General features: G+C 35.3%; 2 protein-coding genes across 2 annotated transcripts in view; one reads left to right on the top strand and one right to left on the bottom strand.

Annotated features, from left to right (window-relative positions):
* Nucleotides 1-1,889, bottom strand: part of LOC148940859 (uncharacterized) — a 52,286-nt gene extending 50,397 nt beyond the window's left edge. The window contains exon 1 of the mRNA XM_089105634.1: nt 1,787-1,889. The gene's annotated coding sequence lies outside the window, so the exon portion shown is untranslated. The remainder of the gene's footprint in view (nt 1-1,786) is intronic.
* Nucleotides 1,890-2,190: 301 nt separating this feature from the next.
* On the top strand, nt 2,191-13,912 carry LOC148940858 (cytochrome c oxidase subunit 7C, mitochondrial-like). Its single transcript, XM_089104810.1, has 2 exons — nt 2,191-2,348; nt 13,738-13,912. The coding sequence occupies exons 1-2, from the start codon at nt 2,262-2,264 to the stop codon at nt 13,858-13,860; spliced, it is 210 nt and encodes a 69-aa protein (XP_088960936.1). The 5' UTR covers nt 2,191-2,261; the 3' UTR covers nt 13,861-13,912.
* The last annotated feature ends 597 nt before the right edge of the window (nt 13,913-14,509 follow it).

Below are 14,509 nucleotides of genomic sequence, written 5' to 3'. Positions count from 1 at the left end.
TGAAGGTTTTGCTGGGGCAAAATTTATTGTCAACTAGTTGGCAAATTTAAGTGTTTCTGGGGAAAAGTTATTAGTCAACTAGTTGGAAAAATTTAGTTTTGCTGGGGCAAAATTTATTGTCAGCTAGTTGGCAAATTTAAGTATTACTGGGGAGAAGTTATTAGTCAACTAGTTGGAAAATGAAAGTTTTGCTGGCGCAACATTTATTGTCAACTAGTAGGCTAGCCTAGCTTCATTTTCACAGTTTCATTAGATATTTTGTTCCAACTGCTCACAATCTGTGATAATAAGAATTGGGGACTCCACCCTTTGACCATTGGAAAAAATTACTTTATAAGCTTATATTGAATGGTATTAGGCTATCCAATCTCCTTATAGGCTAATTACAAACATTTTAGTCATCTAGTTAAAAAATTTGGCCCATCCATATAGGAGAAATCTATATTTGCCAACTAGTTGACAATAAATGTTGCCCCAGCAAAACTTTCCATTTCCAACTAGTTGACTAACAACTTCTCCCCAGCAACACTTAATCTTGCCAACTAGTTGACAATAAATGTGGTAAATAGCCTATCTACCAAATCATATTATTGAGTTAGGAATAAAGTGAATAGGCCTAGCCTACACTATTCAATGCCTTTTTTTATGCTGCTTACAAATAAAGGCCTAATAGCCTAAGCATTTCTATTGGAAATTAATTTCAGCCCCCCCCCCCTATAGCCTATATAGCCTACCTAACCCTGAATTGGCATATATAGCCTATAGGGGGGGGCTGAAATTCATTTCTGATAGAAATGCTTATTAGGCTATATTTGTAATCAGCATAAAAAAGGCATCAAATGGTGTAGGCCCTATTCACTTTAGTCCTGACTCAAAAATATGATTTGGTAGATATTTACCATAAATATTGCCCCAGCATAACTTTCTTTGGTAAAATTCTACTTTAGCTACTTTTGACTATATTGGAAAGGGGTTAGGTTAGGAAAATGAAACTTTCAGGGATGGGTCTACAGGTTAAAGTATGTCCCGGGAAGGTATTTTGAAGTACCTATCTCCACTCCTTCTCTCTCTATAGGGTCCTGACCTTTGATGACCTTTAAAATCTGTGAGCTATAGAAATGAAACCTTGCAAAATAGATCTTCTGCTTAAATAAAGTAAAACAAAATTGTTTTCAAAATTGCTGCACAACTTTGCTCAATCCCAATTTATAAGGTTTTAAAGATATGCAAATACATTTCCTGATTTTTTGAAGTAAACTATTTATATATCTTAAAATTCGTCTCAAATAACTGAAATAACATTTTTCACAGCTAAAACTAGAGAAAAAGAAAGTGATAACTGAAAATTAAGGTAAAATGTTGTTTTTTCAAAATTTCAATGGGTATAGACCTGTCATGTAGGCAAATTTCATGACCCTTTAGAGGGAGAAGGAGTGGAGGTAGGTACTTCAAAATACCTTCCCGGGACAAACCTTAGCATGTACATCCATCCCTGAAAGTTTCATTTTCCTAACCTAACCCCTTCCCAAGATAGCCAAAAGTAGCTAAAGTAGAATTTTACCCTTTCTTTTTCCAACTAGTTGACTAATAACTTCTCACCAGCAACACTTAAATTTGCCTAGCCTACTGCTAAATCCAATGATATTTTCAAACAAAGGCTGCACACAAAAGGAATGAAACATATATATTCCTGTCCCTAAGTTAGTTAGGTAATTGTTCATATATTGACCCAGAGATTGATAGTATTTCCTTCTCAATACTGGGAATTTTAAACTGATAGGCCTACCCATTTTGACACCCCACTAGGCTACACTTTCATGAATTGGCACCACTACTAAATATCAGCTCTGTGTGAATCAAATTAGGATCGCCCCAGCTGATATAAAGATAAAGACATATGCAAAATTTTCTTGTCCGTCAAATCATAAACCTTAAAAATCAGTGAATTTATCAACAACATACATTGTTTTATTCGTTTCTTCACGAAGATTTCGTAAAAGATGCTTAAAAATTAAAACCTTAATCATTGCAACAAATTGTGTCAAGTTTATTTCGATTTTGTGAATGTACCTTCTGTTTTCTTTTATATATATTCCAAAAAATTCTTATTTTAAGTTCAAAATATTTTGACAGAATTTGCATTAAACAGTTGCGCAATTTTCAGTTTTTTTTTGTTTCATTTGTACCAATTAATTTCACAACTACAGCAGCATAACCAGTGAAAAACGGAAAATCTGAAAATTATAAATATAAAATAAAAAATGTTGACAGGCCAAGCAAGAAATGTTATAAGACAGTTTTCGACTTCAATTGCTAGAAGAGGGAATATGGGAGGAGTTCCGGGAGAGGTATGTTAAGATGAGGTGGCCTAAATTATTGACTTCCAGACAAATTCTCTTAGGGCTAGCAATAAGTAGGTAGGCTATAGGATTTAGACTCTAAATAGATGAGCTCAGTGACTAAAACTTCTATAGATATTTTACCTTAAATCGCACTTGCTAGCAATATGGGCGAGTCCAGTGTACGCCAGTTAGTGATGATAGGGCCGCGGGACATCAGCTTCATCCCATTGCATGAGCCATAGGTTGGTTTCCCATTCCTTATCGAGATTGGCTTTGAAACTGTCAACGGATGGTGAACTCACTGTCATTTCGCTCAGATCGTTCCAGAGGCTTATGATGCGGTTGGAGAAGAAATGGTTCCTCTTCCTTGTATTAGCACGCTTCCGAAAAGCTTCGCTGAATGACCCCTGGTTCTTGACAACTGGGCAGGCTGAAAGAGGTCCTTGTCGTCAGACTTGAGCAGTTTGTAGGTCATTATCATATCACCTCTTCGCTGACAGTATGTCAGAGTTGGTAGCTTGAGGCTCTGCAGTCGGCATTCATACTCTTTGTCTCTGAGCCCCTTTACGCATTTTGATGCCCGTCTTTGGAGAGACTCGAGAGCCATCTGGTCTGTTTTATTAATTGGCGTGGCGACACATTCCAAATTCTAATCTCGGTCTCACCAGGCTCTTGTAAAGTTTTGTGATTATTGTAGGGGATCTACTTGTCATTGTACGTTTGATGAGGCCAAGAGTTTGGTTCTCCTTTGCTACTGCAGCTCGGGTGTGGCAGTTGAAAGTAAGGTCTTCGTCTACAACAACCCCCAGTATTTTGGAATTGATATCTGGGTAAATTTGCAATGGGCCATATAATTTAGCTAAGATGTATGTTAAAACATCATTTAATGTCTTTTTTATGCTCTTTCATAGGCTAGGCCTAATTTAAGAATTGCTTTCTGGGGCTAGTTCGGTATTTTAGCATCTTTTCCCTATGTGGATCATGTTTCCTGATAAGGGAAACACGATCCTAATTATGAACACTGAAGACTATATTAATCAAATGAAATCCATTATTTCTGACACTATTACATACAAAAAACTTGATTTTGATCCTACAGATAAATATGTAAAATCAACAAGATAGGAATTAGAGTCAACAAAAAATAATTTTCACATTACCCCACAGTTTTATAACAAATATTATCCTAGGGGTTGTTCGGCACCCAAGATCTATGGTCTACCTAAGATTCATAAGACTGGAGCCCCCCTCTGCCCCATTGTGTCAACTTTTCCGCCACCTGTATCAAAATTGGGAAAATGGCTGTTGGTAGCTTTGCATCCACTTTTGGGAACACAAAAATCATATTTTAAAAATTTGACTGATCTTACTAATAAATTGTGAAATTTCACACTGGATGATAGTTCAATTCTTTGCAGTTTTGATGTTGTGTACATGTATTCAAATTGTGATTTAAAAAGGTGCGAGGATATTTTAAAAAGTAAATTAGAAAAACACTTTGATTTAATACCGGATGGGACTTTAGCCAGTTTGGATATTGAAGTCATTCTGAGACTAATTATTCTGGTAAATGAAGTTTCTTTTTATTTTGTTTTTTGAGGGGAGTTTTATAGACAAATTTCTGGGTTACCTATGGTGGCTTCTCTTTCTCCTTTATTGGCAAATCTATTCATAGATGCCATTGAAACCTCCTCTATAAACAGTTTTATATAAACAGAATCTCCCCTTGCTTCTGGGGTAGGTTCATGGATGATGTGGTGTGCATTTGGAAACATGGTTTGGACTCCTTAGACCTATTTTGTAAGCATTTAAATAGTTTTGATAATAATATTAAATTTAAAGTTGAGTTTGAGGATAATAATAAATTACCTTTTCTGGATATTTTATTAACTAAAAGGGATCTCCATTTACTTTTCTCAATTTACAGAAAACCAACGCACAATGATAGGTATTTAAATTTTATTCTTGCCACCCTATGTTGGTGAAAGGGGGGGTTGTAATTTCACTAGTGGATAGAGCCTTTAGAATTTGTTCCCAGGAATTTCTGAATTTGGAATTGTTATACTTGAGGGATATTTTGTTTTGTAATAGTTGTCCAATTCAGTTCATTGATAAAATAATTGAAAATAGACAGGTTAAACATGATAGTAGGGTTATTGTGGTTTATCAGTCTTTAGATTTAGTTGTGTCAGAAAGCTTCATTTCATTACCATATGTATCTGGTTTGGGTGAGAAACTTTCACGGATTTTATGTAAATTTGGCATTGATACATGTTTTCAATCGTTGAGGCCAATGGGAAGTTTTTTTAGTTCTGGTAAGGATTTAACTTGGGGAAATTTAGTAAGTGGGGTGTATAAAATTCCATGTTCTTGTGGGAAGTTCTATATTGGTAGAAATCACCAACAATTTGTTGAAAGGTTTATTGAACACCAAAACTCCATAGAAAAAACCCTACAATTAAGCAAGCCTCCAGAAACTTTCATTTCAGCTTTAGCAGAGCATATTTGGCTTCAACCAGATCATTTTGTAAAATTTGATGAAGCCTTGGCTATTTCTAATGATAAGGGTTACACCCAATGGGCTAGGGAAGCCATAGAAATAAAAAAGCATATGTTTGCTAACCTTTCCATAAAGAGGGATAAATGTAATTTAAATATTGACCAAATTTATGATAACCTTCTAAAGAGTGAATCCACAGTCAATAAGAGAGTTAAGATTTTAAATAATCACCAGGGGACTATTTTACCTGCTAGACCAAAACGATTTGCTTCAGTAATAGCTAACAAAAGGATTATTTCACAACAGAATAATTAGAGTAATTTACAGTTTTTTTATTTTTCCTCAGTTACTCTGGTGTCCTCACTGAAGTAACTCTATTTTAGCATCTTTTCCCGACGTGGATCAGTTTGCGCCGATTGTACATTTTTTTTTATTTTTTTTTTTTGGTGGTGGTTTTATTGGATTTTAGTTTTATCTTGTTTTTTTTTATCTTGTTCTTCTTTTGTGTATTTAGTGCTGAATACGCCTTGTTTCTATGCATGCAAAATATCTGTGCTGTTTTGTTTTTGTTTTTTTATTTTCTCTCCCCTGGCCACAGTCTGGTTTTTTTTTTTTTTTTTTATATTTTTCTCTTTGTTGGTTTTTGTCTTAACCTTGAATTTTTTTTGTTTATTTTGTTTTTGGTCTGTTTTTGTTTCACTCCAGGTTTTGAAGGTGCAATTCCAATTATTTGTGTACAGTTTCCAGGCTGTTTTACAACAATCTTTAATTTTTTCAAATTTACAACAAAATTTCCCAAGTTCTTTAAAACCTTACAAATTAGGATTTAGCAAAGTTCCAATGCCCAAGACACTTGTCTTGGGTCTTGTATGTGCTGTAAATATAATTTCTTAAAGTTCCACTTTTATAACACAAGTTGGAACTAGTTTGTTAAAGGTCAGTTCAGTACTATGTCAAGGCAAAGAGATGGAGGTAGATATTTTGAAAGTTTTTCTTGTATATTTTAGACTCTAGAAACATTCCTGAAAGTTTCATACACTTTACTCAACTACTTTTCAAGATACCAAAAAGCCCCGTGTCTATAAATGTGCTGTAAATTTATGCCTTTAAGTATTTTTACATCATTATAAGCCATGTACTTTGTGCATCTTGGTGTGAAGAATTTCTTTTACCATACTTCCTTTCCATTTCTAGCTAAAATTAAATGAATATGTAGACAGACAAAACTTTAAGTTAAGACAGCAAATTAAAAGAAAAAAGAAACTTTATGAAAACACTAATGATTATCCAATGTTTTGTCTGCACATCTGGAAGCCCATATCAAGAGAATAAAGAGAAAATGAGAAAGATTAAATTCAACAAGCTCACAAATACTAGAGAAGACTTTCCTTTGAGAAGACAATCACAGGAGACATTCCTGTGATTGAAATGCATCAGACCAAACTTAAACTCGAAAATCTTGACACAAATAAGTCAGTATACCCAGGTGATGTCCCTACCAAATTGATTGTGGAATGTACCCAGTATTTAAGTGTGCCTCTAGCTGTTATTATTAACCAATGTTTTTTAAATGGTATTTTTCCAGCATGTTTTAAATAAGCTATTATATCAACTATACCAAAAACTATGACCCAAAAAGTTCCCTCTGACTTAACACCTATATCAAAAAGATATGTTTTTTTCAAAAAAAATTTAAATATTTATTTGCAATTTCCTTTTTTGACAATATTCAAGATACAGTCTACCCAAATCAGTTTGGCTTTAGGCTGAATCATAGCACCATGCATTGCTTAATTTATACACTAGACACTGTTTTCAAACATCTTGAGTTAAATAGTTGCTATGTTGAGGTTATTAGCAAAGCCTTTGACAACTTGGGTCATCATACAGTTATTGATAATGCTAGTGCTTTAGGTGCTAGAGATTTTGTTTTATGAATGGTAACTAGTTTTTTGTCTGACCATGAACAATGTTTAGTCTTCCCTAATGGGAATTCATCAGGTTTTTCTTGATTTCCTCTGGAGCACCTCAAGGAACTGAAATAGGTTCTTTAGCATTTTTGATTGCATGTTTGTTATGCTTGCCCTATATGATACCCTGGGTGGATCAAAGACCAATGTTCTAAAATCGAAAGTATTCAAAGAAGAGCAATAAAAATTATACTGGGATGTCCTGTGCTGCATCTGATGAAGGTTTGGCTAGACTTGAACTTACTACATTGGAATCACAACATCAAATCCTTACCATGAACTTTATTCACAAGTGCCTTAGTTCATCAACTTTTTCTCTCCCCCTTCCCCTTTAAAGAAAATCCCTCAATCCTTCCAAATAGAAGACTCAATGGTTGTAGAGATCCAAATACCCAATTTGACTTGTGTCCCCATATGTTGACCATGAGGCACATAAACTATTTTGTTTCTCATTTTGATAATTGACTTAACTTTTCTGTTTTATGTTATCCCCTAACATCTCTTTTATCATTCTAATTGTTCTTATGTGCTTTTATTAGCTTTTGTGCTATTTTAGCCAATAAATTGTATTCTATTCTATTGCAGAAGTCAATTAGTGCTGTCCAAGTGCAGGGCAAACCATTTTTTGAATTATTTTGTGCCTTTTGTTGTTGGTGTTTTTAATCAGTAATAACCAATTTTATTTATAAGAAAGAATGAAATTTATTCTGTCCTTGGTCATAACTATGATTGTTGTTGGTAATAATTGATTCTGATCTTTGTTCAGAATAATGAAAGTCTAGTAAATAGGTCTTCTAGCATGGCATGACCCCAAAAGCCCCTAGGGTAATGGCTTTAAATTCTGCAAATTGCTACTTTTTTAGGGAGAAATCTTATTGTGGAAAAAGGGGGGAACCTTTGGAAAAAGGGGGTTTCCTGGTCAGTTTTAAAGTTATAGTCATGAGTCTTACAGGGGAACAATGTTTGCAAAAAGATTGTTTCAGGGCATGGTTTCCTGCAGAAAAGAGCTAAAGCATTTTTTTTCCTGAATGGCTTGAAACTTACATCCTTAAGTTCTTAGGCTAAGGAGACCCCAATGCAGAATAAAAAAAATAGTGTTGTTACCCCCTCTACCATGGCCAGAATCTTTTCTTCTCCCTGCTACTATGTATGAAAGGGTTGGTTGTAGAAACCTATGAGGGATGCTCATGAACTGGGAATTGAAAGTCTTGTGCTATTTAAAAGCCAAAAGTGACTAGAGGGTAACCACCCCCTCCCATGCACTTTTCTAATACCCAGCACTATAAAAACTCCATGATTTTAGATCAAAATTTTTTATTTTATTCAGAAATATCAAACTCCAACAAGTATGCTTTCAAGGCTGATGTTATATCAACAGCCCCAGAGGCAGTGGCCCTAAATTATGTAAATTACTCACTGTTTATAGATAGGTTTCAGTAAAAAAGGCAGCCATGTTTGTTCAGCATTCTCTCATCAGCTAGGAGCTCTTAGGGTTGATACACTAGGTCAGATTTCCTAAGGATATACTCTGGAACCAACATTGGCACCTGAGCAAATCAAAAGACACAACATGCTCTTGAGTTTCCAAGGTATCCCAAATATCCTGGGAGTGGCTCAGGAAATGGAGCTGAAACTTTCAGGGAGTGATGAGGGGGTCAAATGAAACCCAAGTATTGATTTTAGGGATGGAGAGGCAAATCAAAAGACACTGTGTGTCCAAGTCATTGAAATATCATATCTCTAATATTTTGGGAGTAACTCATGAGGATGGAATTGAAACCTTGTGGTATTGCTAGGGAAAGGGTGGGTTAAAGGGGCTACAACATTTTGCTATTGGGGGGGGGGGATGGCTAAGCATTTTGTGTATGCATAGTTGAATAGCAAGGTAAATAGAAAGATGCTATGTGTAGCCAGGTTATCAAAATGGCATGTCTGCATATCAAAGGTCTCAGCTAGGAGCTCTTAGGGATGATACACTAGGTCAGGTTTCCTAAGGATATACTCTGGAACCAACATTGGCACCTGAGCAAATCAAAAGACACAACGTGCTCTTGAGTTTCAAGGTATCCCAAATATCCTGGGAGTGGCTCAGGAAATGGAGCTGAAACTTTCAGGGAGTGATGAGGGGGTCAAATGAAACCCAAGTATTGATTTTAGGGATGGAGAGGCAAATCAAAAGACACTGTGTGTCCAAGTCATTGAAATATCATATCTCTAATATTTTGGGAGTAACTCATGAGGATGGAATTGAAACCTTGTGGTATTGCTAGGGAAAGGGTGGGTTAAAGGGGCTACAACATTTTGCTATGGGGGGGGGTGGCTAAGCCTTTTGTGTATGCATAGTTGAATAGCAAGGTAAATAGAAAGATGCTATATGTAGCCAGGTTATCAAAATGGCATGTCTGCAGTATGTCAGGGATGGTTTGGGGTATCAACTTGAAACTTTTTAGGAGTATTTGGGAGGGCACAGTCAGCTGTTGAATTTTGACTGGGAGGAGATGATACAGCTAAATAAAAAAGACTATGTGCATCCATGTTACCTTAAATACCATATCTACAATATCTTGGAAACAGCTCCAGGAACAAAGTTAAAAATTTTAGGCAGTGTTTGTAAAGGAAGGGGGTGGGGACACGAGAAATTATAATTTTGTGTTGGGAGTGGGGCTTGATATGTTTTGTCTCTAAATAAACTTCAATGTTTTTGCACTATAAGTTTCTATAAGTTTAGGATATAGAATCTGTTCATGGTTGATTACCAAAGAAAATCAAAAGACATATTATGCTGCCATGTTATCAAAATAGTATACCTGCAATATCTTGGGATTGGTTCAGAAGATCATTTGAAACTCAGTTTTTTTTTTGGGGGGGGGATCAGTTTGACCGCAATTTTGACTTGGGAATGGGACCAAATCTACAATATCTTGAAAACAGCTCCAGGAACAGAGTTAAAAATTTTAGGCACTGTTTGTAAAGGAAGATTTGAGTGAGTACACACTCAACCATATGTACCAAAAATTGTAATCAATCTGTGATAAAATTTAGGGTAGATAATTTCTTTCCATAGAATAGCTTATTTGTTTTGATATTTAGTTGAAATGCCTATTTAATAAATTAATTAAAAAAAACTTTTTCCACAAAATAAGTTTTTCAAAGAAAAGTAAAGAACTGCATTAAACAAAAAAATAGCAGAAATAAAATAAAATAATCTACAAAGCATGAAACTACTGCAAATCAGCAATGATAATTAAATGAAATCCAAAATGAACAGAAATTACAATAAATAACCAAGTCAAACTCAAAATGAGCAGAAATTAACATAAGTTGGGCTCAAAACTCCTATGCCTTCCCAAGGCCAGAAAATAATTTGCACTTTACTGAAAAAAATATAAATGTTCCTACTTTTATAACTTTAATAAATCAAATAATATTAACATTTTGATTAATAAAAATCAGTATATATATATATATTAAACAGACAATGCACATTCATTTGATGGGGTGTTAGTTGCCTTCCAATCACTTTTGACTATTAAAAAGGGCACTAGCCATTTCAATTTCCAATTGAATGAGCCCTTTTAGAGGTTTCAGTGACAATGCATTCTATAAAAACCTTATATGCCCCCAGGGCATAACTTACAAGCCTTGACCTGAGGTCTGTGGGGAAGTTTCCTCCTAAAAAATATAATTTCTGTCTAGAAATCAACTATGCTGAACAAAATGGCTATTTAAGAATTTTGATTGGATGTGTTTAGGGAAAAGGTGGGTGTGAGAGGGGAGTTAGTTGCCCTCAAATCAATTTCGTCTATTAAAGAGGGCTCTAGACCTTTGAATTTCCAATGAATGAGCCCTTTTTGAAGTTTCTACAACAAAGATTTCAATAAAAACTTATATGCCCCCAGGGCATATAACTTATAACCCTTGCCCTGAAGACTGTGGGGGGAGTGTCCTGCTCAAATATATAATTTCCTGAACTTTAAACTGCGTGGAAGAAAATGGCTATCTCAACATTTTGATTGGATGTGTTTGGGGGAATGAGGGGCTTGGGGGGGCTAGTTGACCTCCAATCACTTTTGAATATTAAAAAGGGCACTAGTCACTCCAGTTTCCAATCGAATGAGACCTTTTCAAAGTTTCTATGACAATTCCTTTGATACAAAGTGCCTGGGTATAGAACAAAAAATAATACATCATGCCAACATTGTTCTATGTGCCAAAATCATAGGCAGCACGATTGTGCTGTCTATGATTTATGCAACAACTTTCTAGATAAACCTGTATATGTCCCCAGGGCATAACTTACAACGCTTGCACTGAGGGCTCTGATGGGGTTATCATCCCAAAAAACCTAATTTCCATAACTTTCAACTACGTTGAACACAATGGATATCTCAAATTTTTGATTGGATGTGTTTTGTAAAATGGTGGGCATGAGTCGCTATTCAATCACTTTCAACTATTAAAAAAGGCACTAGCCCTTTCAATTTCCAATTGAATGAGCCCTTTTGAAGTTTCTATGACAACACTTCCAATAAAAACTTTATATGCCCCCAGGGCATAACAACCCTTGCACTGAGGGCTCTGAGGGGTTATCATCCTAAAAGACCTAATTTCAAGAACTTTCAACTACATTGAACAAAAAGGATATCTCTAAAATTTTGATTGGATGTGTTTAGGAAAATGGTGGGTGTGAGAGGGGCGTTAGTTGCTATCCAATCACTTTCAACTATTAAAAAAGTCACTAGCCCTTTCAATTTCCAATGGAATGAGCCCTTTTGAAGTTTCTACAACAACACTCTCAATAAAAACTTCATATGCCCCCAGGGCATAACTTACAACCCTTGTCCTGAGAGCAGGGATTTTTATCCTTAGATAACAAAATTCTAGGACGTCCTAATACATTTAACAAAACGGTTATCTAAGATTGTTGACGAGAGATCTCGTATGACCATGATGGCGTCGGTAGGGGGCAAGTTGCCCTCCAACTCCTGTCGACTGCTAAAATCAATAATAGTCCTTTGATTTTCAAATCCAATCAGCCCTTTTTCAAGTTTCTACAACAAAGATGTGCCCCCAGGGCATAACTTATAACCCTTGCCCTGAAGACTGTGGGGGAGTTGTCAATCTCAAAGGCCTAATTTCCAGAACTTAAAACTATGTTGAATAAAATGGCTATCTCAAAATTTTGATTGGATGCGTTTGGGCAAATAGTGGGTGTGGAAGGGGTGTTAGTTACCTTCCAATCCCTTCTGACTATTAAAAAGGGCACTAGCCATTTCAATTTCCAATCAAATGAACCCTTTTTGTAGTATCTACAGCAACACATTCTATAAAAACCTTATATGCCCCCAGGGCATAACTTACAACCCCTGCCTCAAGGGTTGTGGGGAAGTGTCCTCCTCAAAAACATATTTTCTATCTGGAAATCAACTATGCTGAACAAAATGGATATCTCAAAATTTTGATTGGATGTTTTTGGGGGAATGATGGGTGGGGGGGGGGGCTAGTTGCCCTCTAATCACTTTCAACTATTAAAAATGGCACTAGCCCTTTGAATTTCGAATCAAATGAGCCTTTTGTGAAGTTTTCACAACAACACCTTCAATATAAACCTTATATGCCCCCAGGGCATAACTTACAACCCTTGCCCTGAAGGCTGTGGAGGAGTCTCTTCCTCAAAAACATAATTCCTATCTGGAAATCAATTAGGCTGAACAAAATGGCTGTCTTAAAATTTGATTGGATGTGTTTCAGGAAATGGTGGGCATGGAAGGGGTGTTAGTTGCCTTCCAATCACTTTTGACTATTAAAAAGGACACAAGCCACCCCAATTTCCAATTGAATGAGACCTATTCAAAGTTTCTACCACATCTTCTTTGATACAAAGTGCCCTGCTCTAAAGGAAAAAAAAATAAATAATACATTGTGCCAGCATTGTTCTTATATGCCCTCAGGGCATAACTTAAAACCCTTGCCCCAAGGGTTTGGGGGAGTGTCCTCCTCAAAAACGTATTTTCTATCTGGAAATCAACTACTTTGAACAAAATGGCTATCGCAAAATTTTGATTGGATGTGTTTGGGAGAATGATGGGCGTGGGGGGGGGCTAGTTGCCCTCCAATCACTTTTTACTATTAAAAAGGGCACTAGCCACTCCAATTTCCAATCGAATGAGTCCTTTTCGAAGTTCCTACGACTACTCCTTCAATACAAAGTGCCTGGGTATGGAGAAAAGAAAAAATATTACCTTGTGCCAACATTGTTCTTTAATTAGGCAGCGTATTGCACTGCCTATGATTCACCAAGGATATACATATCCCTCAATACTAGGCTAATAGCCCTTAATATCTAATATAATAATAAAATAAGCCTCAAACACTTTGAACAAAGAAAAAATACTTGATTAGTAATTTTGCTACTAATTTTTCTGACTTGTTCTACTGTTGCTTAATGCTCAATATTCTAGAGTGCCATGAACATTGATAAAAAAGAATAGTGATAAAAAACACAAAGTATCAAAAATAATTTTGTTTATAATTTGAATAAGAAATTCCCTGAAATTTACCCCCCCCCCCCATCTGCATATGCCCCTGGTTTTTAGTTTCCTTGTACAGCCTCAGATCCTTCACACTATGACATCTTTTTCTCAATGCCCATATTGAAAAAAAGACATGGAACTCATTTGACTACAACATACTTTGACAATTGTTCAAAATATGGCTGCATCATATTCTGTATATTATTAAAATATAAGAAAAAATACAAAATGCAATAGTTTTTATTCTTTGCCATTTTTTCTATGATATTCACTCTGTTGTCTAGACTGATTTGGCAAATGAGCAATTCCTTTGAGATGGGAAAAAAATGGAAACCAAATTGCAACTAAGTCTACTAATTAACCTTGCATTAATTCTTTCTTCCTTTTTGCAGAACCTGCCTTTTGATATATACAACAAGTACAAGCTGACATTGACTTTCATCCTGTTTTTCGGAAGTGGTCTGGCTGTGCCCTTTATGATGGTTAGACATCAACTTTTGAAGAAGGCTACATAACTAATCTTTTGTATATATTATAAATAGTAAAAATAGTTCTGTGGTTACAAAAGATGACTCATTTCAGCTAAGGAAACAAAACTTAAGTTGTTACTGTTTACTGTTGACAATTTGTAGACAAAATCTGGTGAAATGTAAGTTTAATTCCATTATGTTATACCTGTATTACTGTATAGACTGAAAAGTGTAGAATACCCAGTAAAAAAAATTTCTAGACAAGTTTAAATTTTGATTTATTAAACTATAGATTTCAGTCATAAGTATAAATTCAATTCAATCCAGCGTGAAATATTCAAAAAGTATTCTTATTCCTTTGTTTTTAAACTGTTTTTAATGACTATAAAATACCTAACATCACTTTGTTTGGAGACTGTAGGCCAGTTTGAAACAAAATCCACACAAATATGTCTTTTTTACAACCTTTTAACAAGTGATTCAATTGGTCTGTTGAAGCAAAGTACCAAAAAAGGTTCTAAATTAATTAGATGCTTTTCAGCTTTAAATAATGCTAACTAAAAAATGAATTTGAGTATACTATAGAAAAATATCCTCTATTTGGTTCATATTCAGTGATGTCAGTTTATGGAAATTTTTGGGTTGGGGGAATACATTTTTCAAATGCAAATTTAGGGGGTAGACTGTTTTGATT

The sequence above is a fragment of the Artemia sp. Qi Xiang Cuo genome, chromosome 19 (genome assembly GCF_049724085.1).
Source record: "Artemia sp. Qi Xiang Cuo chromosome 19, ASM4972408v1, whole genome shotgun sequence".
NCBI classification, from domain to species: domain Eukaryota; kingdom Metazoa; phylum Arthropoda; class Branchiopoda; order Anostraca; family Artemiidae; genus Artemia; species Artemia sp. Qi Xiang Cuo.
Note: the sequence above shows the minus strand (reverse complement) of the source record. Positions and strands in the feature narration are given on the sequence as shown.